The sequence below is a fragment of the Dendropsophus ebraccatus genome, chromosome 1, assembly GCF_027789765.1.
Source record: "Dendropsophus ebraccatus isolate aDenEbr1 chromosome 1, aDenEbr1.pat, whole genome shotgun sequence".
Taxonomy (NCBI): domain Eukaryota; kingdom Metazoa; phylum Chordata; class Amphibia; order Anura; family Hylidae; genus Dendropsophus; species Dendropsophus ebraccatus.
The window spans coordinates 80,668,273-80,692,314 of record NC_091454.1 but is presented as its reverse complement, the minus strand read 5'-3'; the positions used below and the strand labels follow the sequence as shown (position 1 = coordinate 80,692,314).

Below are 24,042 nucleotides of genomic sequence, written 5' to 3'. Positions count from 1 at the left end.
TACTGTTGTCTGCCTTACGAGGGTTTTTTGCCTTCCTCTGGATCAACACAGGTTGAATTTGATGAACACCTGTCATTTTCAACCTTATAAACTAATAATTGGCATAATACCCCCAAATAAATTAAAATTGTCCCTTTTCCCCAAAATAGGTATGGCCGCCATTCCCATTAGAGGATGCCATGATGCAATTACAAAACCTCTGTGCGGCCAGGACAGTAGAATAAATTAAAATTGTCCCTTTTCCCCAAAATAGGTATGGCCGCCATTCCCATTAGAGGATGCCATGATGCAATTACAAAACCTCTGTGCGGCCTGGACAGTAGAATCCCCCCACAAGTGACCCCACTCTGGAAACTACACCCCATAAGGAATCTAACAAGGGGGGCAGCGGGGATATGGCCCCCTGGTGACGGCCACATTTGGGACGTGAAAATGAAAAAAAATGGTATTTTTTATTTTCACGGCACATGCTCTATATATGTGCCTGTTACCAGTGGGGTCCATATGCTCACTGTACCCCTTGTTAGATTCATTATGGGGTGTAATTTCCAGAATGGGGTCACTTGTGGGGGGGTTTCTACTGTCCTGGCAGCACAGGAGCTTTGTAATTGCGACATGGCCTCCATCCTCCATTCCAGCCTCTAAATGGCGCTCTGTCCCTTTGGTGACTTGCCGTGTGCCCATATGGCACATTATGTCCACATGTGGGGTATTTTCGTACTCAGGGGAAATTACCCTACACGCTTTGCGTTTATTTTCTTTTTTAACCCCTTGTGGAAATGGAAAAAAATCAAGGCTAGACCAACATTTAGTGTATTTTTAAAATTTTTTTTACTCTAAATCATTGATCTTGTCTTGATTTTTTCATTTTCACAAGGAGCTAAAAGATAAAAGAAACAAAATGTGTAGAGCAATTTCCCCTGAGTACGAAAATACCCCACATGTGGACATAAAGCGCCATGCGGGTGCAGGGTAAGCCTCCAAAGGGAAGGAGCGCCATTTGGATTTTGGAGGTTGGATTTGGCTAGAATGGATGATGAACGCCATGTCGCATTTACAGAGCCATCGTGCTGCCAAGACAGTGGAAACCCCCCACAAGTGACCCCATTCTGGAAACTACACCCCTCAAGGAATCTAACAAGGGGTGCAATGAGGATATGGACCCCTTGATGACTGGCACATTTGTGCCGTGAAAGTGAAAAAAATGAAAATTTTCACTTTCACGTCACATTTTTCCACATTTGTGCCCGTCACCAGTGGGGTCCATATGCTTACTGCACCTCTTGTTAGTTTCCTTAAGGGGTGTAGTTTCCAGAATGGGGTCACTTGTGGGGTTTTCCAGTGTTTTGGCAGCACGAGGGCTCAGTAAATGCGACGTGGCCCTTGAAATCCATTCCAGTGAAATCCAGCTTCCAAAAGCCAATTGGCGCTCCTTCCCTTTGGACGCTCGTCCTGCGCCCGCTTGGCACTTTATGTCCACATGTGGGGTATTTCCGTACTTGGGAGAAACTGCGCTACATGTTTTGTGTTTTTTTTTCCTTTTATCCCTTTATGAAAATGAAAAATTGAAGGCTAGAACAATGTTTTAGTGTAAAAAATACTTTTGTCTTTTTTCACGCCATATTGTTCGGAAAATCTGTGAAGCACCTGTGGGTTCCAGATGCTCACCGCACCCCTTGTTACATTCCTTGAGGGGTGTAGTTTTCTAAATGGTGTCCCTTTTGGGGTGTTTTTTAGGTTTTGGCACCCCAGAGCCTCTGCCAACCTGAAGTGGTACAGTCAGAAATGACCAAATATAACGGAGCCATTGAAATTCACTAGGCGCTCCTTTGTATCTGTGGCTTGTTGTTCCATCAAACAATGCATTAGGGCCACATATGGGGTATTTCTATAAAGTGCAGAAACGGGGCAATAAATATTGGGGTGCATTTCTCTGGTAATAGGTTTATAATTATGAAAAATATTGGATTACAATAAAATCTCTGCACAGAAAATAAAATTTTTCAAATTTCTTACACACTTAGCTTTTATTTCTGTGACCCCTAAAGGGTTAAAAAACTTTCTGGATGTGCTTTTGCAGAGTTTTGGGGGTGCAGTTTCTGAAATGGGGTGCTTTGTGGGCTTTCTAACATACAGTCGCCTCAAATACACTTTAAACCTGAACAGGTCCCTAAAAATATCTGATTTTGAAATGTTACTGAAAATTTGGAAATATGCTGCTAATCTTTTACGCTTTTTTTATGGTCTAAAAAAAATGAAATATAGTTTAATAAATGCCGCCAAGATAAAGTAGACATGTTGCTAATGCTATTTAATATATAATTTATGTGGCATAACCATTTTCTGTATAAGCAGAAAAGTTTTAAAGTTGGAAAAATGCATTTTTTCACAATTTTTTACGTTATTTTGGTTTTTTTTCGTTATTAGATTCGTTATAAGTATCGACTCCAATTTACAAGAAATGTGAAGTACAATATGTCACGAGAAAACAAACAATCTCAGAATCAGACGGATAGGTAAAAGCATCCCGAAGTTATTAATGAATAAAGTGACACAGGTCATATTCATAAAATTTGCTCCGGTCCTTAAGGCCATTTCAGGCCCAGTCCTTAAGGGGTTAAAGGTGTTTTCCAGGACTACTTATATTAAAGGCCTAGCCATATATTAGGTGATCAATTTCAGATCAGAGGGGTCAGACTTGGGACACCTTCATAAATCAGCTTATTGAAGGAGTCACGGTGTTCATGCAAGCACTGCAAAGCTTACCAGGTACAAATATATCACTTAAATAGCTGCAGTACCAGGTACAGCTGCTAGTCGATGTAGGGCATTGTGCCCAGTAAATGCTGAGAAAACCCCCTTCTGATCTGATATTTATGGCCTATTGCGTGGACGATGGTATCAGGTCTTGGATAACCCACTGAAAGCTAGAATCTGCTGTTTTGCTGCAGTTTGTTTCTTTTTGCAAAAGCTACAGTATAGGAGGATACAAGAGGAAAGCAATGTAAGGCAGGGTTCACACTGCGTTTTTTGCAGTCCATTAAGATTTAAGATAAAAACCAGATGCAAAGTTGGATGCAATTGTGTCCAGTCTGTTTTGATTTGTTTTTTTTATTGACTTCCATTAAAAAAAAGAAACACAAAAACAGCATACACGGCGTGGTTGATCACCTTTTTGTGGGCATCAAAACGAACCATTTACAAATAAATATATTAAACGGACTGTAAAACCCAGTGTGAACCCAGCTGTTTTTTAATAAATTTCTATTTTTATACTCTTGACATTGTATACTCTTGACATTGACATTAAAAACTGCACATGTGATTCCAACCTAAGGACATGTTCATACAACGTATGTGTTGTATAAATCACGGACGATGTTGCAATTTGCAACAACGGCCGTGATTTATACAACACATATGTCGTATGTGAATCAATGGAATCCCGGCCGGAGTGTATACACATAGTATATGCTCCAGACAGGATTCCATCCGGCCGCACGAAAAAACTGACATGTCATTGATTCATTGAATAGCGGCCTCAGAGAATCGCTCATTTCACACAATGGAGCGTGCGGCTCTGGCCAGACGCTCCATCATGTGCAGCGGTGAATTGGGATGCGCCCACATCCGAATTCACCAGAAGTGAAGATCATCTGGCCGGTACTGCAGTATCTGCTGGGATGATCTTCAGTAAAAGCGGCCATTCTGTGATCCGGCTGGGTCACAGAACGGCTGGTGTTATTATACTTAGTGTGAACATGGCCTCAGACAGTCTAAAAAAAAATAAAAAATAAAATATAAATATATATATATATATATTAGCATAAGTAAAAAGTCTCATACTTCTGTACTGCATTCCACCTTCCTACATAAGCAAAAAATATGTGTGTGTATATGTACGTGTGTTTGTGCTAAGCATCAAGGCTAACCAATAACATTTAGCTTTATTTACTACATGAGTGCAGTCAGAGGGCCGTCTTGACCCATAAACTACAGAGAGTGACACTTTCTTCATTCCAACAGAGTCCCGGGAATAATCTCATCGGTAATGTGATTATTACATTGTAGTTCTGGTAAATCCCCACAGTGTTGCACAGTGTTTGTAAAGTGGAAATAACTTCTCTAGGCATGAGAACAATTTTCTTTTTATATATTTGTCCCAGAACTGTAAGTCTTATTTCCCCCCTTTATTGATATGCATTTTGCTGAACACAATGTTAAACTCATCCGTATTCACAAAAACTGAAGACTTGCATTCATTTGCCAGAGGCTTTATTGCCAGCTGCCTGCGTAAAGCCAGCCAGATCAATATACTATTATACTTGGCCTTAAAGTTTTAGTAGTGATTAATAAACTATGCAGGCTCCACTATGTTTTTCCAACATTCTTATGATAAAGTAAATGTATTAAAGAATTTTTGTTTACATATCTATATTCTCGAGCCTTTTAACATAAGTACTGAAAATAAAATAGACTTGAAGCAACCAGAGAGATCTGAAGTCAGGCTGTGACCGTCAGCAGTTCCTAGGACTGTCACTTTGTGCAGTCTGTCTCGGGGAAGGTCCCCTGACTGTATTGCACTGAGCACTCATGCTGTAAATGAAGCTGAGTGTTATTGGTTAGCCTGGATGCTTAGCATAATCACTTAGCTAGACTGGTTGAGGGGAGGTGGTAATCACTGAGAACAGATGGGCAGGACCAAAGCATTGCCAGATTCTGTAGAAGCTTCATGTATTCTAGGGCTCTTCTTCTTCTTCTCCTTTTCCCACAGATGAGTCCCTATGTGTTTTTATTTTGCCGCCCTTTCAAGCCCCTTTAAGGCTCATATGAGAGCAGGGGCTACAAATGCTTTGTGCCAGCTCAGATATGCTAGCAATGGAAGCTTGTAAATTCTTCATAGCAGCCTATATGAAAGGATGGGGCAGATTTTATTTTGTACACTAGCCTCTCGTAATGCATGAAAGGATTTATAAAGAAGCTTAACTCCCTTGCCTGCATCTGTATCATTTTGTGGATTGTATTGCTTGTGGGATCAGAAATGATTTTCTCGGATATGAATACAGTTTCTGGTTCTCCTAAAGTGCATCCTCCAAATGGGACTAGGTTTTACACTTTTCAGGTATGTCGAGCATAACTGTGGGTGTGTAGTATAAGTGCATTTGCTGTATGCTTCTTCTTATTACTGACTTCCCTCATAGAATTGTATACAGAATAGTGGTGGTTTTACTAGCATTGAAGCTCGGTGCTGCAACACAGTTATTGTTTTCTGTTGTTTTAAATAATTACAACAAATATATGGAAATTAATCTGGTTGTGTAATCCAAGATCACATAAGGAAGCATTGCTTCTTTTTGTTTAGAATCAAATTTTAACACTATCCTACCCTGCTGATATTTTATGTCTGCACAGCAGGGGGCAGTACTGTCTTCAGAAGCCAACTACTGCCTCAACAAGTTAATTAGTGACCCCTTAGCTATGATCTTGATCAGACCTGTATTGTCACTATTTCTGCATACTGAGCAGCCTGGGAAAAATCCCTTAAATAGCTCTAATTTTACACAACCAGCCACTGAATCCTGGCAGGTCTCAGGTTCTGAATAAGCAGTTCTAAATATATACTGGAGGGAAAAAAATGACTATTTTTGTGAAATAGCAGAAGTCTACTTGTTGGTGCAAATTCTGTCTTCTGACGTTAGCCCGGAGTATAAAAATAACTAATGTCAAGTAGACCTGCATTTCAGCTGTAAAGGTGCTAAATATATTAGTGCTTATGAAAATTACTCATTGTTGACTAGCAACATTGCTATTGATTAGGTTATATGTGGCTTAGAGCAGAGTTACACAGCAACTGTCTACTTGGTCATACCGTTACATACATTGCTGTATAATGGCTGATGTTATACTAGAGTCACTTTATGAACCCAAATGGTAGTATATGTGCATTTGTATTTTACGACCAGTGCTTAGTATTTTTAATAAGTTTTACATTATCACATAGTAAAAAGATTTGGAAAAAAATAAAACATTTGATGCATATAAAATAAAAAGATGCGGCTTCGTAACAGGTGTTAATTAAAAATATCCTACCATTTATTCAAACAGCTCCTATGCAGACAGCAAACGTGTGATTGTACTGACTTATTCCCCTTCTATCTGCCCTCTACCTGATGAATGTTAATGGGGAACAAAGTAGTGGGTAAATTAGTATGAGACTGTGGATTACACTACATAGACCTCGGTTGTCTCCATAACAGTAACAGAGAAACAAAACGGAAGAAAGTTTTTAATTAAGACTTTTTTTATTGAATTCTTTTTATAGTAATGCATTGTAATAAGATCAACATTGGCTGTGAAGGTGAACATAGCCTTTAAGGTATTTACAGGTTTCATAAACCAATTTACTTGCAGATTCTCTATTATTCCTGTGATGTACAACCTCAGCCTGTGAATAATGCATTAAAAAGAAATGTTCTTGGTTCCGTGGATATCAAATAGTATGTGTGAATTACTCTCCCTTTTCTTATCATTATTACCTTAACTACATACATTATACTGCTGTACAGAAAAAGAGTGATAGTTCCTGCTTGTAAGTGTGAAAATTCGATACACATACTATATACACTAGTAAAGATGCAAAGCTAGAGCCCGGAAGCTACAGGAAAGTAAAATTCCCTGCGGCACATCAGCAGGTTACAGAGCCTACTAGAGATTGCATCATATGGGTGCCATTACACAAATTTATCTGACAGATTTTTGAAGCCAAAGCCAGGAACAGACTATAAACAAAGAACAGGTCATAAAGGAAACAATGAGATTTTTCCCCTTTACAAATCCATTCCTTGCTTTGGCTTTAGAAATCTGTCAGATAATCTCTCTGTGTAAATGCACCATAATAAAATAATGGAGGGAGATTTATCAAACCTGGTACCATAATAAAATAATGGAGGGAGATTGATCAAACCTGGTGTAAAGTGAAACTGGCTCAGTTGCCCCTAGCAACTAATCAGATTCCACCTTTCATTTTCCAAAGAGTCTGAAAGGAATGAAAGGTGGAATCTGATTGGTTGCTAGAGGTGACTGAGCCGATTTCACTTTACACCATGTTTGATAAATCTCCCCCATGGTGCCTACTTACAAAAGGGCCCAGCATGTCCCAGTTCTATACAAATAGGCATCAAGAGTAGATAAGAAATGACCTATTGCTGACTGTGATAACTTCAAATATTATAATATTACGATGTTAGAAGATGAAATCAAAACATACTCTGTATAGCTGGATTGTGGACCTGCAGAATAATTTGTCCAGGTAGGACCACCATACCCAGTGCATTAATTCTGTAATGTTACCTCCTCTACATATGCCAGCTGTAGAGCCCAGGAAACAATGCTTAATTGTTTGTATACAATCCCCATATCATCTATTCATCTGTTTCAGAAGAATCTGTCAGTGAGAGTATATTAAGAAGCAGCAGATGTATAAGTACTAGAGATGAGCGAACCTCGAGCATGCTCAAGTCCATCTGAACCTGAACTTTCGGTATTTGATTAGCAGTGGCTGCTGAACTTGGATAAAGCCCTAAGGCTATGTGGAAATCATGGATATAGTCATTGGCTGTATCCATGTTTTCCAGACAACCTTAGAGCTTTATCCAAGTTCAGCAGCCCCAGCTAATCAAATACCGAACGTTCGGGTTCGGATGGACTCGAACCCGAACCCGGTTCGCTCATCTTTAATAAGTACATCTTAGTTTTTATTGGAAAGCTTGGGACTTTTAGTGAAGCCAATATGGGTGTATTTCTACTACTTAATGTAGTCGTTTGTCCCTGCTGCTTGTTAATCAGCATCACGTTGCTTTGTAATGGACTCTGCAGAAAGCTGGTGACATGGCTAGCCCTCCACACTCCTGAGGATAGCCAATGTATTGCACTGTGATGGGATGCCACATACTGAGACTCAGTCATAAATTTCAATGGAAGTTTTTCATTTGTAGCCAGAAGGCTTATTGTTGAAATTATTCATATGCATTATTCAGATGTCGAGGTGGTACCTAGGAGGGTACTGCAAGCAAGCTGTAGGAAAACCACAGAAGTTTTAGTTTCTTCACAACTCCTTTGATCTAGTTTGGAATTGTAGTTAATGCAGTTATGTAATATTTGGAACAGCATACAGTAGCTTCACTTTCTGTATCTGACTTATATTATAGTCATACTGTATTTTACTTTCTATTAAAGGATCATTTACCCTTGCAAACCGATTGGCTATCAATATTAGATAAGCAGGGGTCTGACTCCTAGCACCCCAGCAGTTTGAAGGAGCCATAGCGGTTGTGCAAAGTATTACAGTATTTTCCCGTACCCTTGAATTTGAAAGTGATGTGTTACCCTGCACTGCTGCTACTTAAAGTACAGAAATGCAGGTACAAGCACTAATACACATCGAGAGGGCTTTAGTTTCTTCAAACAGATGATCAGCAGGGCTGCCAGGAAATAAACTCTCATTAATTTATTAAAGACCAGGAGATAGGTAATCAATTTGTAAAGCGGTATAACCCCTTTAAAGGGGATATTCAGCCTTTACATATTGATGGCAACCTACCATCAAACATCATACTATTTGATATTATTGGTATCAGCAGTGCAAAAAACTGCAAATACAGATAGTATGGTAAATGAGTATGTAAATATGGACACATTGATGAGACTGTAGCACTTGCATGAGCACTATGGCTTCTTTAACCCCTTAACCCACCATGGTGTACTGGTATGTCATGGGGCAGTTAAAAGTGTATGGAGCAGTGCCTCTCTTCAAACCTGCTTCACTTAGCTGGACTGGCTATTAACTGTTTAAATGCCACTGTCAAATCTGACAGTGGCATTCAAACTGTGTAAATGCATGTCGCCGTTGATATAGGGGGATTGATTAGCTCCCATCCATTGTCATGGCACAGATCTGTGAACAAGGGTGCGAATGTGCCCTAAACGTGTCCAGAAACAGAGGGTGTGATGCACCTTGTGTGGCTCAGTTGCCCTAAAGTAAATGGAGCTGAATTCCGATACCACTAGAGTTGAGCAAACCCAGCTGAACCTGATTGTGTGGCATTTGATATCAGTAGCTGAAGTTAGATGCAGCCCTATGGCTGTATCCATGTTTTCCAGCCTTAGGGCTACATTCAACTTCTGCAGCCACTGGTAATCAAATGCCGCACACTTAGATTTAGACAAACCCTTACATGCTTGGAATTTTAGTAAGAAAGTAGCTGTTTTTTCCCCTAATCCTGGATAACCCCTTTAGAATCAAGATAACAAGTAAATTTCACTTAACCAAAACACAAAATTTGTCATTGTCCTTAAAGGGGTAGTCTTACCCCTCTGACCTTACCCCAGTGCTGCTCGTATTCCGCTGCTTCGATCCCCAGTGTGCGACAGCTTCCTGGTATTTAGACAGGACTTGAGATGTGACATGGCAGGCCCACTCAGCCATTGAGTGGCTGTAGCAGTGTCCTGCCTCTACCACTGAATGGCTAAGCAGGCATGCCACATCTTGTCTCAAGTCCCATCTCTATACCATGAAGCGGACACACATTGGGGATCCGAGCCGCGGAATGCCCAGGAGCCAGAGAGTGGCTTGCAGTTTTTTTACATATTAGATAAAGTCTCTTATGTAAGTTTTAAGTACTGCTGCCTGCTTCTGTTTTGGGCATCTGTGTTAGTTTCCTAAGTTTTATGACATGTTTACTATGCGTAAATAACTGGCGGGACATCTGGCTGCTACTTTATAATGAGCTTTTACTGCTGCTAACAAGTAAATGATCTTTCTTAATTTTTTTTGGTTTGTAGAAGTCTAGAAATACATGTCACACTGTTTAAAATCTAGATTTAAAGGCAATTTGTCCGCCCAACTATGTTACCCTCTCTGAGGGCAGCACAAAGTGAAAAAACATGCTTATTTCAGTGACGCATTTCTAATTTCTGTTTTTGCTTTAGATAACTACAAGTTATAAATTGCAGTGTGATATTAGCTCTGTGAAGCAGGGGTCCCCCAATGTGTTCATAACATACAGGCTCTCTGCAGCCATCCTATGCTGATTGACAGCTTTATCCTTTTGCACAGGGGGAGCTTGTAGGAATACATCGGACTCTGCATTGTGCTGCAACAAAAAACAAACTATTCCCCAAAAGTAAAGCATAGTTACATTGCATTGCATAGTTACATATTCCACATTGGAATAAAGTGGATTAAGGACAGTGCACAAGAAGTGGTGAGTGCCCTCAATCTTTCTTTTCTCATCCATTTTTGCATATGTACTTTTATGTGGTTTCATATGAGGAGCACCTCCATACAGCACGAATCCACTTAGTCCCATCCTGCACCCATACTAGGAGCCTATAAACTAGCTAGTCCCTGTGAACCTGTTCTCTGTTGGAGCTTCTACATAGAGAACCACTACCAGGGATGAGCAAATTTACAGCACTTGCAAATCACTTAGCTAGGCTCGGCCGCTGGCTCAGCCGGATGCCTTTGAACTCCATGTCACTCCTCTTCAGGTGCCTGGAAAAGCTGGATCCAATCGTGGGAGACTAGGGGAAGTTTCCCAGGACTCTATCCAGTTCTTCCAGGCACCTGGAGAGGAGAGCCATGGATCAACACAGTTCAAAGATAGCCGGCTGACAAGCCAACAGCCGAGTACTGTAAATTCGCTCATCCCTAGTTCACCACTCCTGACCTGTCTGTATGAGTAAATACTTGTATTCCTATGAATATGGCGGCGATGCAGAAAGACTGTTCCTCGTTGTGGGAACATAACCATAATCTCACTATTCAGCCCTAAACAGACACACTAGATGTTTTTTTTTTTTTAATAATAAAGTCCCACACATGGATCCTGAAAGGAGAGATGAAGACTGCTGTATGCGTGGTAGTTGCACAAATATGCTGATTTTGAATGCTTGCTGACATGGGGTTGTAGGTAGTCATAGGAATTTCTTGTCTTGACAAAAAATGGTACAGTAGCTCTGCAGAGTAACAAATCTGCTTGATGCCTTAACCCCATGATGCCATTGTACACAATATTTCCTTCTGAACAGAGTACACATTGTTCCTTCATTGTAAGGTTCCCACATATCTGAGCCCATATGTCTGCTTCTTAGATCTACAAATATGTGTAATCAATAATGGTTAGAAGATTTCTTAAAGGGGTTTTCCAGGAAAGCCCAATGTAAAGGACTATATGGATGGCCTAGTAATCATTAGAATAGAAGCAGCAGTGCATTAGCCAACACAGTCATATAGAAGTGTCTGGTACTGTAGCTCAGTCCAAACAAGTGAATGGGCATGTGTGTGGTTGAGCTTCAGTCCCTAGGCCCAGCCATTCTCCTATGGATTTGCTGCAGAAAACTTTGCTGTCTCCTCATTCTGCTGATCGGGGGTGGGAGCCCCAGTGATCAAACACTGATAACCTATTCTAAGTAACTTATTCTGTAAAAAAAAAAGTATAATCCCCTACCCCAAGCACTCAGTCCTGGTGGCATGTCATCCCCACAAGTGGGCCTGCTCAGCCTATCACTGGCTGAACCAGAAAGTCTCTGTGGCCAGTGATTGGCTGAGTGCAGCAATTCCTGCAAGGATGATGTATCACCAGGAGACATAGAGGAGCAGTGATGAGCAGGAATCAGGAGTAGTTACACAGCAGCACAGGGCTTGGGGTAGGTATATATATATATTTTTTTCCTTTGTTTTTTTACATCACCCTCTGCCACATATAAAAGTGTTTAATTCCTGGACAACCCCTTTAGGCTGCGTTCACACTACGTATATTTCAGTCAGTATATGTATATTTCAGTCAGTATATTTCAGTCAGTATTGCAACCAAAACCAGGAGTGGATTAAAAACACAGAAAGGATCTGTTCACACAATGTTGAAATTGAGTGGATGGCCGCCATTTAATGGCAAATATTTGCTGTTATTTTAGAACAACGGCTGTTGTATTGAAATAATGGCAGTTATTTACTGTTATATGGCGGCCATCCACTCAATTTCACCATTGTGTGAACAGATCCTTTCTGTGTTTTTATTCCACTCCTGGTTTTGGTTGCAATACTGACAGAAATATACGTAGTGTGAACGCAGCCTAAATGGTAAAACCAAAAATCATTTCCGATGGTATTTGTATTCTCAGCTGTATGCATACATACATATTAAATGACAGTCTACTTTATTACCTTATAACATCCATAAAATGTAAGCTTCACTGAGGTTTATTATGTATCCCCCAATGTATTATAGATGTTGTTATTAGTTAGGACATGGCTGTAATCTGAAGATAAAAGCTTAACAAGCTGTGAGAGGGGAATAGTTGATGAGCTCTTCTGTAGGTTACAAATGTATACATGAGAAGACATAGCAAATCATTTCCATCCTAAAGCACACCAGTCATTTCAGATGACTTTCCAGGATAAGCTGCCATGTGTAAACATGAGAATTGATACTTTATCTGGCCATTATATACTGTATATATAGATTTATCATATATCTATTTTCTGTATATTCCTGTCCCGCAAGCTAAATCTATCATTTTCAGTTCTCCCAGTGGACAGAGCTTAAAGGGGTTGTGCACCAAGAATTTTTTTTCTTTCAAATCAGTTGGTGCCAGAAAGTGTCAGAGATTTGTAATTTTACTTTTATTTAAAAAAAAAAATCTTGATTCTTTCAGTACTTATCAGCTGCTTTATGTCCTGCAGGAAGTGGTGTATTCTCTCCAGTCTGACACTGTCTGCTGCCACCTCTTTCCATGTCAGGAACTGTCCAGAGCAGTAGCAAATGCCCATAGAAAACCTCTCCCGCTCTCCAGACTAGAAATAATACCACTTCCTGCAGGACATACATAAGCTGAAAAGTACTGGAAGACTTGAGATTTTTTATCAAATTACACATCATTGGCACTTTATGGCACCAGTTGATTTGAAAGAAAAAATATTTTGGTCAACAACCCCTTTAACATTTATAGTGTGGGCCATACACTGTAGTTGATCAGTGTGACAACCTGTTTGAAGGGGTTATCCAGTGCTACAAAAACATGGCCACTTTTCCCCCTCTATTGTCTCTAGTTCAGGTGCGGTTTGCAATTAAGCTCCATTCACTTCAATGCAACTGAGCAGCAAAACCCCACCCAAGCTGGAGACAAGAACGGTGCTGTGTCTGGAAGAAAGTGGCCATATTTTTGTAGAGCTGGATAACCCCTTTAAGAAATAGAAATAAAGTAAAACCCCTGGCACTGTAGGTCCTGCCTCTGAAAACTCATATCAGGAAAGGAAATTACCCATAACATCTGGCGGAGGCAATGTAGTTGAACATGATGGTCCCCTTTTGACATCAATGGCCCAGATTTTTTTTTCTGTTTTTTGCTACAACTCAGGTTCCGTATTACCAGAGCTTGTTAAGATTAAAAACAAGAGTTATAATTGGTTGCTGTGGGAAAAAAAACTGTGTGCAGTGTAATAAATCTGGGCTCATGTGTCCTAGTAGGGATAGGAGCTGTCTTCTTCAGACAACCCCTTTAAAGGGGTTATCCATAATTTAGAAAACGAAACTGCTGCTTCCTTCCAAAACAGGGCCACATGTTGTTAGGTTGTGTGTAGTATTAAAATTTGGCTCTATTTACTTCAATGGAACTGAGTTGAGATACCACACTTAGGCTATGTTCACACAACGTCAAAAAAAAAAAAAAGTCGTCCGCTTTTTCTATTTAAAAGGACGTCCATTATTGCCGCTATTTAACTGACTGCAATGCAATGAAGTCAATGGAATGACAGACGTCCAGTGCACACAGTGTATAAAATGACGGACGTTATCTGCGCGGACGGCAAAATAATGATCATGACAATTATTTGCGGACATCTTTTGCAAACAGCAGTTGTTATTTTTTGTTGTTTACACAGAGTTTATATTTTTTCACCGTCCTTTCTCTGTTTTAACTATTAAATTCAATGGATTTTACACGTAAAGACACACCCAAAGGCCAATTAGTCCACCTAAACTAAAATAATGTACCAACAGCAATCATAGCAATGACGGGCGGCCAATCCTCAAAATAACTGACGTAATTTTGGACTAAAAATGATGGACGTCATTTTAAAAATTATAAACGGACAAGAAAAAATGTTGTGTGAAGATAGCCTTAACCTGAGAAATAGAGAAGTGCTGTTTTTAGAAGAACGCAGCCATGCTTTTTGAGCCCTTTTAGGGTACAAACCCACACACCGTATACACAGCAGATCTGCAGCAGATTTGATGGTGCAGATTTGATGCTGTGTTCAGTTATTTAGATCCAATCTGCTGCGTATTTGTTGCGTATCGCAGCAGTAAATATGCTGCGTATACGGTGTGTGGGTTTATACCCTTAAGGTGAGAAGAGCACTGGCTGCGCATGTGGGCTGCTGCTTCAGCATTTAGACACCAAAGGTCAGCTAGTTTTCCTCTATTCTGTGCATAGGTGATAACTAAACCACTTTAAATCTTCATACTGTCAGTAGATGCTACTATCACTGTTGTATAAGGGATCCCTGAGTGTATATTGGATGTTCTTGGATGTATCTTTTTATAGGGTAGCTTCACACGTACCATATCCGCAGAAGATTTCACGCTGCGAGTTTGCGGATCCTGGTAGTGTAAAGGTCTGTGGGGTCACATTCCCGCAGCGGAATTTTTATTCCACTGCAGATATGTAAGCCGGCCCCTTTATCCCCCCGCAGCCCTCTCGGCTCCCGTCGGTCCCCATCAGCCAATCAGTGCACGGCAGCACTGATTGGCTGATGGGGACCGACGGGAGCCGAGAGCCTCACACACAGCCGTGGTGCCGAGCAGGTAATGTATGCTCCGGGCCGGGGGCTGCGGGGGGATAAAGGGGCCGGCTTACATATCTGCAGTGGAATAACAATTCCGCTGCAGATATGTAGGCACCATAAATGTGATAAGTAATGGGTGCTTAGATTATAGATGAGCTTAGTTGGTTTGTTCATGCTACAGTATTTAATAGTAATTCACAAGGCCAGCATTTAGTCATACATTTCGGAAACATATGGTAGGCATTAGGAAACACTCTTCAATTAACAGGAATGTGTGTTTGTCAGCATTTTCTATTAAATGTGTCCATTGTATTTCCTGGAGGTTAAGAAGTCAGCATCCTAGACTTATATAAGTAAGCAAGACTTTTCTTAGAACCTTTCCCTGAGCTGTTCACTAATGATTAATTCCAGCTGACTACAATTGTTAGGATTCTACACATACTGCACAATGCACAGGTGCTCTGCGTTCCTGTATGGTGTGTCTATGCTTCACTGTAGCACGGAAAGATTTTTCCCTAGAAAAAACTTTGAAGCCATGTACCACCAGGTACATCGCTATGAGCTTTTTACATGAACTGAGAGGCGTTGGTGCGGGGATGCCAGTGGCATGTAATGATCCTGACATGCACCCAGAACAGGTAGGACTTTAAGCCTGTATGTGAGGATTTCATAGAATCTGTGCAACTTACAGATTTACTTTTGGAATCAATTCAAATTATATGTAAAAAATCTTTTATCATTGTCCACATCTTCTTCCATCCTCTCCCTCTCCTTGGCTGAACGTTTTTCATCTGTACTACGAAACTATGTATAGCATTGCCGAAAAAAAGAGGCTAAATAGTTGCAATTGAGGGGGCACTTTGGGTGGATATGCTATGTCACAATTGTCCTATCATGGAGTTTTTCACTTTGCAGTTTTGGCAAAAAAAGAATACAGTTTTGCCAAAGAAAGAGATTATACTGATTTCTTATTTGTTTTGGAATGGAAAGTTGTTTTAATTTAAGTATATTAGGTATATTCAATTAGGGCATGCGTTTGGATAAATCATTTTAGTGTTACCTCTAATGAATTCACTATGTTCTTAAAAGGTGGGTGTCTATTAGTAGGTAGAAGTGGGAGAATGACCTTAGCAAAATGATCAATGTACACTGCTGTACAATACCTAAAGAGTATTAGCAAAGTAGCTCTTAATGCTAACCATTGTACATGGTACATTGATACAGATTCAAAAAGTTCATAGGCTGTATAAGCCATCTATGTTATATAAAGTTGGTGCAAGAAATAATCCAAGCTGTCCCAGGAGCCTACAATGCTCATCAGCTTTCACGCATCTTCAGAGATCTAATGACCTCTTTACAGTTTTCTTTTACTTCACTTAGCTGGTTATTGTCAAGTAATGGTTATATAATACTATCCCAGCCCTAGATAATTGGTTAGATGAAGCTAAGGGGAAGCTGGCACCAGGAAAATGCTATGTAATCTATTGGCATTATGTTATAAGGCAGGATGAACTAAGCAGAAATACATATATCGTCACGGGAAAACATTCCAGTTCACACACCGCAAAGTACATGTAAAATACGGCTGTAATTTTGATATTAAAATACAACCACATTTTCAATGTAATAACGTGTTCCATGAAGTTAATGGGAAATGGACGGCAGTGTACACACTCACTATAAAATAACGGCAGAGTGGACAATCTTACTTAAAGTGACTCTGTACCCACAATCTGACCCCCCCCCCCCAAACCGCTTGTACCTTCGGATAGCTGATTTTAATCCAAGATCTGTCCTGGGGTCCGTTAGGCAGGTGATGCAGTAATTGTCCTAAAAAGCAACTTTTAAACTTGCAGCCCCGTGCCCAATGGCCGGGGCTTAGAATGTCTATGCATTAGGCTGGCACACCCTCTCTGTCCCTCCTCCCCACCCTCCTCATCATTAGGAATGCTCCAGGCAGATTGTCTCCTATTCATCAGCTGTGTGAATACTGAACATGAGCTGGATCGTTAAGGTACGTGTTCATACAGGAGAAAATCTTCCAGTGGCAGTCCTAATGATGAAGAGGGTGGGGAGGAGGGACAGAAGGGGTGTGCCAGCCTATTGCATAGACATTCTAAGCCCTGACCATTGGGCACGGGGCTGCAAGTTTAAAAGTTGTTTTTTAGGACAATAACCCCATCACCTGCTGAACGGACCGCAGGACAGATCTTGGATTAAAAGCCGCTATCTGAAGGTAGAAGTGGTTTGGGGGGGTCAGATTGTGGGTACAGTCACTTTAATGCAAACATACTGAACTGCCGCTGATACTCTTATGACTGAATTTTCTTTGTATATTACATCATTTAATATAGTACTATATTTTTTCTTGTACTTTATAATTATCTTTGGCAAGATGCCATAAAATTTCAATAAAATATTTGAAAAAAAAAAAAGAAATTGATTATAACCATCCAAAAAAAGCTTAAATTTTTCGACCTGCCTTCACAAAATACAGCTCTTTTTTCCCATCTATTTACACATAGTTTTATTTTCACTGGTCATATATAGCTTTTATTTTACTGTGTGTAGCCTAACTTGTAACAAAACGTCCTTTAGCACAAGCCAATTTTTGCCAGTCAGGAGTGCTCACCACGCACAAACTGAGGAAAGGTGTGATGTTGTTTCTGGAAAAAAGCCGCTATGTTTTTTTAATTCTGGATAACCCCTTTAAGGAGTCCAGTAAGTGATACTATCATTGAGTGGCAGTGTCCACTGGATTCCTAGAAATAGAACAGTTTAAAACAGAGTTAATGCCCTATAACACTAATATTGGCCGTTAATATACTTAATATACTAATAACACCGATATTGCCCGTTACGACCCATAATGGTCCTGTGTAATAGAAGACAATGATCAGCTGACATGAACGATGTCGGCTGATCGTTGTCTGTCGTCGTCTTTCAACATGTTAAAAGACAAATGACTAAAATAGCAATGATCTGCTGCCGTCACTCCTTGGAATAAGAGCAGCGGCAGTAGACCGCTGCTATCTTCTATGGGCTGCCCGGGCAATCTAGCGATCACCCATTTACTTAGATTTTTTTTTTTTTAACTGAATAAAATGGATCTTTTTGACATGTTCCTGTACTTTAAAATTAAATGTACAGAAACAGTAAAACGGATGAAAAACACCCAGTGTGGACCTAGCCCTAGCTATGTTTTTCTTATCATGGAGGTGAAGGATTTAGGTAACCAAAGAGTCCCAGGTGATGCTAAATCCCAGCAGTGCATAGCCATTATTAGCAGCACGTGACATTTAGCTGATTTCTTGACATTTTGTGGATAACCTAGCCCTATTATTTCAAGAATGTGCATGTCATATATTAACACGGTTTAGAATTCTGACAATATCACATCTATAATTAGGATGCAGTCTTTAGTTTAGCTGCATCTCATCACTGAAACAAGTCTCTGAGCTCCAATCCCCTGTGTATATTTCATCAAAGCAATTAAAATACAGCACTTCTTTTTTAGAAAATGTTATGCAAAATGAGTAAATGCAATATGACAGTCAGGGCTGACTCACAATAAGCTGTTTCCTTCTGAAACAAAGACAAACTAATGTGCATAATTACTTAAATCTATTTCTGATATGTTGCTCATTCTTTATCTTATGCTTTTGCTAAACTAATGCACTTTTATATTAAGTAGAGAAATATGTCTCCTATGCTGGGATTTTCATTATAATGCAGAGAAATAGAGAAAAGCCCAAATAACATCAACTCTCTGTAGTTATCAAGAGTGTATCTTCCTCTGAACACCCAGCATGTTCTTATGTTACACAGATAGCCCACTGATTTCTATTAGAACTGTGTATTGCTTAAAGGGGTTATCCACCTAAGAGTGAAAAAATGAAATGCTAGCTGCTCTTACTCACCAAGTCCCCCTGAGTATTTTGAGCCGTCTTCTGTCTTTCTAGCTGCTGCCATTCCTGAGTTTCAAGTTTTTCTAAAAGCCAATATATAACCAAGATAGGAAACTACATTTCCCATCATGCATCTCCTTGATTGGTCCATCTGCGTACTCTCCCTCTTTGCTTTCTTTCCTGCTCACTGCTGTCTCTACTATTGCACAGTAAACACAGGACAGTTTTTTTTTCACAGATTTTGCATCACATCACCCCCCCAATATGTATTCTATACTAGCTGATGATGTAGCAGAGCTGACGCGTGCATTGTGTAGCTATGTGCTGCATAACAGGCATCTGTTTACCGGGGGTTGTAGTGTAAGTTTAGATCTCTGCTGACTGTGAATGAAACATTCTAGAACCATCCAGTCTCAAAGAACATCTATAACACAATATACAGAGCTGTGACACAAAGACCGGTACATATGCCTGCATCCACTGACAGCAAGCAGAGATAGAACTATAACCTTTCTTATTACAGAGACCTAGGCTCAGGGACACATGTATGTCTGTGGAAGCAGAACTATCACTAGTGAACAGGTGCGGTGAGATGATGCAGATAATGTCTCCTGGGGGCTGGGTTACCAAGTCAATAGACAAGCTAACCCAGCCCCCAGAGAGGAGATCACATGTCCTCAGACCACAAAGGGAGGGGAGAGAGGGAGCTGAGGGTGGTCTGAGTGGACTGAGAGTAGAGGAGTTTAGACAAGAGCCGATAAGAATGAGAAAAAAACAGGGTAAGGCTGTGTTCACACTACGTATATTTCAGTCAGTATATGTATATTTCAGTCAGTATATTTCAGTCAGTGTTGCAACCAAAACCAGGAGTGGATTAATGAAATGAAATTGAGTGGATGGCCGCCATTTAATGGCAAATATTTGCTGTTATTTTAGAACAACGGCTGTTATATGGAAATAATGGCAGTTATTTACTGTTATATGGCGGCCATCCACTCAATTTCAACATTGTGTGAACAGATCCTTTCTGTGTTTTTAATCCACTCCTGGTTTTGGTTGCAATACTGACTGAAATATACTGACTGAAATATACGTAGTGTGAACGCAGCCATAGGGCTGGGTTCACACACAGTATATTTCAGTCAGTATTGTGGTCCTCCTATTGCAACCAAAACCAGGAGTGGATTGAAAGCACAATGTTGAAATTGAGTGGATGGCCGCCATCTAATGGCAAATATTTGCTGTTATTTTAAAACAACGGCTGTTGTATTGAAATATTGGTTCTTTACCGTTATATGGCGGCCACCCACTCAATTTCACCATTGTGTGAACAGAGCCTTTCTGTGTTTTCAATCCACTCCTGGTTGAAGTTGCAAAATACTGACCAAATACTGATTAAAATATACTGTGTGTGAACCTAGCCTAAGGCTATGTTCACACTACGTAAAAGTACGGCCGTACTTAGTATACGCTCCGGCCAGGATCCCATGTGGCGCCGCAAAGAACTGACAAGTCAGTTTTCTGCGGCCGCAATTCAGTGAATTGCTGCCGCAGAAAGACCTGTCAGTTCACACAATGAAGTGAGCGGCTCTGGCCGCTTGCTTCATTGTGTGCTGTGGGGAGTTCTAATGCGGGCGCGCGCTGATGTGCCCGCATCAGAAGCCTGCTGCCGGAAAGATCATCTGGCCGATACTGCAGTACCGTCCGGGATGATCTTTTCAGAGAGCGGCCGTTTCGTGACCCGGTCGGATCACGGAACGGCCAGTCATAAACGCAGTGGGCACATAGCCCAAGGCTTTATTCACACATTCAGTAATTTAAGGATCCGTATTTCCATTTTCGAGTTAGTGCACATTGATGTCTATTGGGCTATTAACATTATCAGTAGATTACAAGGATGCAAACCAATGCTGAAAAAAATATATATAAAGGCTAAAAAGATATGAAAGGCGCCATAGGGTGATAACGTAGAAGAAGGGAGGCAGGTAAAAACAGTTAGAATATCGAACTGCTCACCTGATGGTGAAATAAGATAGTGGTGTAAAGTGTAAAAAATCATGAGATGAGATTATCTGTTATATATAATGCGTTGAGTGCAATTTGGTATTGATTGAGTGTGCAAAGCAGCGATGTATGCTAAAAAATATATACTGAGCAGAGCTGCGATTACGGAACAGTTGCAGCGGGAGAGGGACAGAAGCAACGGGAAGTGATTAGGATTAGATGTGCTTGAAAGTTGTTGGATGCAATGGGCAAAGTTAGAATTGCTAGATAGAACGGCAAAACAGTGTTGAATGGAGAGATGATGTATCACGCAGAGCTGGAGTGCGGGAAGAAAGGATATCGATGATAAAGTTGGTGCCAGTATAGTGATGAATTTTATATTAAAGACAGGTAATTAATGTATAGAGAATGATTAATGCTCTTGAGAACGAATGCATAATTTACATGTTTTACGAATATGAACATAACATGATTAACAAATTAAGGCTATGTTCACACAACGTTTTTTCAGCTCCGTTTAAAATTACGTCCGTTATTTTGAGGCTAAAATAACGGACATTATTTAGCTGTCTGGCCTTCCCTTAGTGTAATGACTGGTGTTTGCATATTATTTTAGTTTTAGATTACTAATTGAACTTTGGGTGTGTCTTTATTGAAAAGTCCATTGAATTTAATAGTAAAGACGGAGAAAGAATAGTGACAAAAGGAAAACTGTGTGTGAACTACTAATAAAAAATGTCCGTTGTTTGCAAAAGACGTCCGAAAATAATGATCATGTTCATTAATTTGACGTTCCAGGCAAAAACGTTCGTTATTTAATACATTGTGTGCGTTGGACATCCTTTTTTTCATTGACTTCAATGCATTGCCATTGCAGTCAGTTAAATTGCGGCAAAAACGGACGTTTTTTTAAATATGAAAATCGTCCGCCTTTTCTCTATTGTTCATGTTTTGTGAACATAGCCTTACTGTACACTGATTGCATAATTGGCATGATTGGCGAATATGAAACTATTAAAGTTCATTATTGCACCTATTGAACTCTGAAGCCGTCAAATGCCGTTATTCTGGTTCCTGTAGTCTTCAAGTAAATCCGTGGACCTGACACCTGAAATGCTGAAAAAAAGGACATGTCCTAGTGCGGACCCAGATTTTTTACGGATCCTTTCATAGAAATCAATGGGATCCGCTATTTTTTTTTACGGATTGTAACCTGTTTGACATCCGTATTTCTGTAAAAAAAAATACGGATGACTCATAGGTCATAAGGTTATGCTCTAAGCAACCACAACCAGGAAGAAGGAGCTGCAGAAGAGCACAGAAAGAGAATGAACTAATTAACAGAACCGTCTCACTGCAAAGTAAACCAGAAATGGTAAAGTAAAATGGCTGACAAGCAATTATGTGACGTTTTTTTAGGGGCTGGGCATACTAGTGCTAGTTTTTTTTAACCTTATCAACTTTATTAACTAGTATTTTGCCGTCAGTAAAAAACAAAACAAACGGATTTACGTAAATACAGATGCAATTTGGTAATTTTTAGCGAATTGTGTGGGAGGACTCTACGGACTTGAAAACAATACTGAACATGTGAATAAGGCCAAAGGGTGTAAGATAGGTTATACATGTATATTAGACAAAGGGTGGTATTGGGAAGAGGGATTGTTTAGAATATTGTTTTTGTTACCCAGATAACCCCTTTAATTTCCACTGTGGTCTTGCTGTAAAAGGAATCAATACTTGATGCAAAAGTTGTCCTACAGATTAGGATTAAGAAAACAACCTATTTAATAAAGGACTTGTTGATTAATTGCTTACCTCCCAACTTTTGCTGAGAGCAAAGAGGGACATTCAAGAAAACATGCCCATGCCCCCATAGATGGCCCCGCCCCCTCGGGGGCTATTGGAATGGGCAGACCTAGAGTTGATGGGACCTAGACCTATAGGCCGGCCTAAGCCAAAGGGCAATGAGGGGGACCTAGATGACGATGACGTCACAGAGGGGCGGGGCCTACACTGCCCATGTGGGCAGGGTGACGTGGCACTGCGGCCACTTTTATCATTGGTGGCACAATCCACCAATGATAAAAAGCATTTTTCACTGGACCAAGCACCAAGAAATCTATTATAAAGTAAGATATAAAAACACAATTTAGGTTTTACAGCTGTGAAGAGAAGTCCTCATACAGAAAGGGGGGGACCGTATCACTTTAAACTGTTAACAATGACTTACAAGGCCATCTATAATCCGCCTCTTCATATATCTGATGTAATATCTCAATACCTCCTCACACAATCTTTGATCCTCACAAGGCCTTCATCTATTCTGTCCATCTGCCTGCTCCTCATACAACTTTCTCTAAGATTTCATTTAGGCTTCTCCTATTCTCTGAAACTAACTGTCCCAATGCATCCAGCTTTTACCCACTTCAACAACCTTTAAAGCGACTCTGTACCCACAATCTGACCCCCCCCCCCCCAAACCACTTGTACCTTCGGATAGCTGCTTTTAATCCAAGATCTGCCCTGGGGTCCGTTCAATAACTGCATCACCTGCAAAACGGACCCCAGGACAGATCTTGGATTAAAAGCAGCTATCCGAAGGTACAAGTGGTTTGGGGGTGACAGATTGTGGGTACAGAGTAGCTTTAAAAGCAACTTGAATACCTATCTTTTCAGAATGGGCTATAGCTTACATAAAGGGGTTGTCCAGGATTAGAAAAACATGGCTTTCTTTCACAAAACAGCACCACAACTGTGTGGTATTACAACTCTGCTCCATTCACTTGAATAGAATTGAGAGTAACACTATTTTGGGAAGAAATCAGCTATATATATATTTTTTTTTTTTCTAGATAAATCTCTTAAACTCTCTTCCCACCATATTGTGAACAGCTGCTCCCCCATCTACTGTTTCCTTCTCCTCACCTTGTAAGATTGTAAGCCCATTCAAGGTGGGTTCTCTGTCCTTATGTACTAGTCTATAGTTTACTTAATTCTAGAGATGAGCGAACCGGGTTCGGGTTCGAGTCGATCCGAACCTGAACTTTCGGCATTTGATAAGCGGTGGCTGCTGAACTTGGATAAAGCTCTAAGGTTGTCTGGAAAACATGGATACAGCCAATGACTATATCTATGTTTTCCACATAGCCTTAGGGCTTTATCCAAGTTCAGCAGCCACCGCTAATCAAATGCCGAAAGTTCGGGTTCGGATGGACTCGAGCATGCTTGAGGTTTGCTCATCTCTACTTTATTCATGTCATTTGTACTTGATTTTATGGCACA

General features: G+C 40.3%; 1 protein-coding gene across 4 annotated transcripts in view; it reads left to right on the top strand.

Annotated features, from left to right (window-relative positions):
* The window catches only part of PPFIA2 (PTPRF interacting protein alpha 2), a 282,744-nt gene that overhangs the window by 75,582 nt on the left and 183,120 nt on the right, over positions 1-24,042 (top strand). For 2 of the 4 annotated variants that reach the window (XM_069955687.1, XM_069955684.1), the window contains exon 1: positions 5,040-5,122. The exons of the other annotated variants lie outside the window; for them this stretch is intronic. In XM_069955687.1, the coding sequence (XP_069811788.1) occupies positions 5,042-5,122 (81 nt within the window). In that variant the 5' untranslated portion in view covers positions 5,040-5,041. Of the gene's footprint in view, positions 1-5,039; positions 5,123-24,042 lie in introns of those variants that run through there. 4 annotated transcript variants of the gene reach the window in all.